At 33.8% G+C, this 3,108-nt stretch overlaps 1 protein-coding gene across 1 annotated transcript in view; it reads right to left on the reverse strand.

The window, feature by feature from the left end:
* Positions 1-2,252, reverse strand: part of LOC127121969 (SPX domain-containing protein 4) — a 3,058-nt gene extending 806 nt beyond the window's left edge. Inside the window, exons 1-2 of the mRNA XM_051052390.1 lie at positions 1,645-2,252; positions 245-410 (exon numbers count right to left, since the gene is read on the reverse strand). Of these exons, the coding sequence (XP_050908347.1) occupies positions 245-410; positions 1,645-1,935 (457 nt within the window). The 5' untranslated portion in view covers positions 1,936-2,252. The remainder of the gene's footprint in view (positions 1-244; positions 411-1,644) is intronic.
* Positions 2,253-3,108: the final 856 nt, after the last annotated feature.

The raw sequence follows: 3,108 nt of genomic DNA on the forward strand, positions 1-3,108 counted from the left end.
TGCCACTTGTATATTAAGTAGAAACTTGCACTGTCATACTCTAAAGCACTGACACAGACATTAGGCAGTACACGACACGACACGGCACTGACATGTAGATACCGTAGTTTAAGAAAATAGAAGTAATTGTGCGTGACAAATGTGTTGGCTGTCGTGTCAGACACCAAACACATTCAATATGAAGTGTCGGTATTGCATATGTCATATACTTAAATCTAAACGATACATTAATCATATGGCATACCTGCAAAGTTTAAGGAGCTGTAGTTTTTTAAGAGCACCATCTCTCCATGGATGGTAACCAAGTCCTTCCTAATGTCCATCATTTCTTCACTAAATTCACAGTCAGAAGTGTACTTTGCGCTCTTGCTGCTTTTTTCTTTAAGACACTCAATTCTCTCTTTCAGCTCCTGTTCAAAGTTGCAGATGAAATTCAGGAAAGTAACAGAACTGTGTTGCCAGCAAACAACATTATAGCTGAACGATATTCTACAGGCATTGACCGAAATATTCTATATTGATCTTTCAAAAGTAAGAAAAACATATAACAAATTGTGTTTTTGCATTGTATCTATCTTTCTAAACATGATCAAGCCAAGATTTTTCTCAAAACCCAACAGCACAAACACAAATTTCTAATTAGCAACTTCATATTTCAATCAAAACTAAAAAGAATAGGTTAGTAATAGTAACCACTATCAACTATATTGGTATCTTTTGATATATTCAAAGACTTAGTTTCCCTGCATTGGTGGTAGCACTATGGCAGCTTGACAAACTTTTGTCTTCTAGCGTTCAACTTTATATCTTATTGCTACAGCTCAACCCTAATTGATTTGCTCATAATTCTTCCTTAACAGTCCCTTGTTCATGACTCACGACCTAAACAGCTTCTTTTGGCTCAAAGCCTGTTGGGAATTTGCTTTGCATTACTGTCATGACAGATCGTGTCACAATAGCAAAGTAGGGGTAAGTAACCCTGCAGATGCACATCACATCTGTTTCATGGCTAATCGTAATCATATATTTCATAATCCAACTTCTCAAAATGCTTCACTAGACGGAGTCCAGCTGTGAACCGCCTAATATATTGATAAGAGACTATTCAAATCCGCCCGCAACAGTGTAGTTGTTAACTCAATGCAATCCATTTTCCTTTAGTTGTATATTCGTTGTTGTATACTAAAAGTTGTATACAACCGAAGATAAGATTCCAAAAGTAACAAATTGAGTTTAAAAAATGAATAAATTAAATGTAATCGCTATTGTCGGTATCAAATACCAATATTGATCTGACAGACATTTTTCAGAGATTTCACCGATACTGACGTGGCACAAATTTTTCAGAGGTGTCGGTACTACAGAGATAAAACTAGCACTTGTTTTGTCAAGTCATTAAAATCTTATAATAATATTTTCATATTGATTGTATAATGACAAAATAGAGAACTTTTATTAGACATCAATGTAAAACCAATTTACAGTAATACTCAAATTAGGGTTTGATCAAGGTTTTACTCAAATCCCCAATTAATCAACCAAAACAAAAGGTTTTACTTTTAATTTACCAATTACACAATTCAATAGGAACAAGCATGAATCAAAAAAGGGGTTTCATCAGTATAGAAAAGAAGGACCGAAAACCTGAAATCGGATAACAAACTCTTCCTCTTTGTCAACGTAGAAATCATTAAACTTTTCAAGCTCTTGATTAAGAATCCGAAGAAACCAAGCCTGCAAGATGTTAGGAGAAAAGGGTTGTTGAAGAAAGTGAAGATGAAGATTGATGGGTATCGGTGTTGCTGTTGTTGTGGTGGTGGTGGCTGGTAAGTGATGTTTGAGAAGCTTCTTCAATGGTTTGTAGCATAGAAATTTATCTCTCCATTCAGGGATTGTTTCTTCGAGATGGGTTTTGAACTCTTTTCCGAATTTCATTGGTGATTATTTTGAGAATTGGGTTGAAATGATTTTGTGATTAGGGCTGAAAATTGAAATTGAAAAGGATTGGTTTTGGATTTTGCATATTTGGGAAGAGAGCGAAAGATTCGAAAGAATCTAGGAATGCTTATTTGTTTATTTGTTTATGGAAAGTGGGCATATCATGGTGGATCATCTAGAATGTTTTAATATAGTACTAAATGGCTCGGTTCATTTGAACATTTTTTGGACTTTTTTTAGAGACAACACAAAAGTCATGAGAATCATAAAACTCTACTTGAAACATTTTTTTTAGAAACACATAAGTCATGAGAATCATAGAAGTTTTGATGAACTTGTCACCAAACCTCATATCTAAGGCAGTCTAAACAGCATTGTTTGTAGTTAAAGATTTGTTTTATTCTTGCTGCACAAGGTTCAGGATAAAGAAGATGAAAATGGACGAGAAATGAATAATCTATCACTAACTTTCTAACCGAATTGAAAAATTTAGAATTCGTTCAAAATTAATTACAAATGAAATTTTGGTTCAATATTTATACGGATAGAACCTACTCAAATGCAAATCAAAATTCACCTAAATAAAAATTAAAATAAATTTGGATTACATTCTAACATCATCTCTTAATTCATATCCAACTAATCAAAATCAACAACACCAGTTCCATCTCTCAATTGGATAAAGTGTCCAGTCTTAATTGTTTTGGTCAGAAAATCTGTCAACTACTTCTAAGTGCTATAGTGAACAACTTCAAGCACTCTAGTTTAAACTTGATTTCTCAGAAAGTGAAACTTTGTGTCAATGTTCTTACTCTTTCCATGCAGCACTGAATAATTGTCAAGACTTATAGTTGATTTGTTGTTAATCATCAACTTCACAGACTTGCTCACCTTGATCTTCAGATCCTGCAACAAGTTCAGAATCCAAATAGCTTGACAAGTAGACAAATTATCTGCAATATACTCAGCTTTACAGGTTGACAATGCAACCACTAGTTGCTTCTTGGAGCACAAAGAACTTGGACTTCTTAGATACTTGAAAAAAATATCTAAAAGTACTTCTTTTATCAACTCTGTCTCTACACAAATTCGAGTTTAAATAGCATATTTGCTCTGAATCAGATTTAAAATACCAGAAGGGAACAAAACTCCATACTTCAAAAACTCCTT

Source organism: Lathyrus oleraceus, chromosome 1 (genome assembly GCF_024323335.1).
Source record: "Lathyrus oleraceus cultivar Zhongwan6 chromosome 1, CAAS_Psat_ZW6_1.0, whole genome shotgun sequence".
Classification (NCBI taxonomy): domain Eukaryota; kingdom Viridiplantae; phylum Streptophyta; class Magnoliopsida; order Fabales; family Fabaceae; genus Lathyrus; species Lathyrus oleraceus.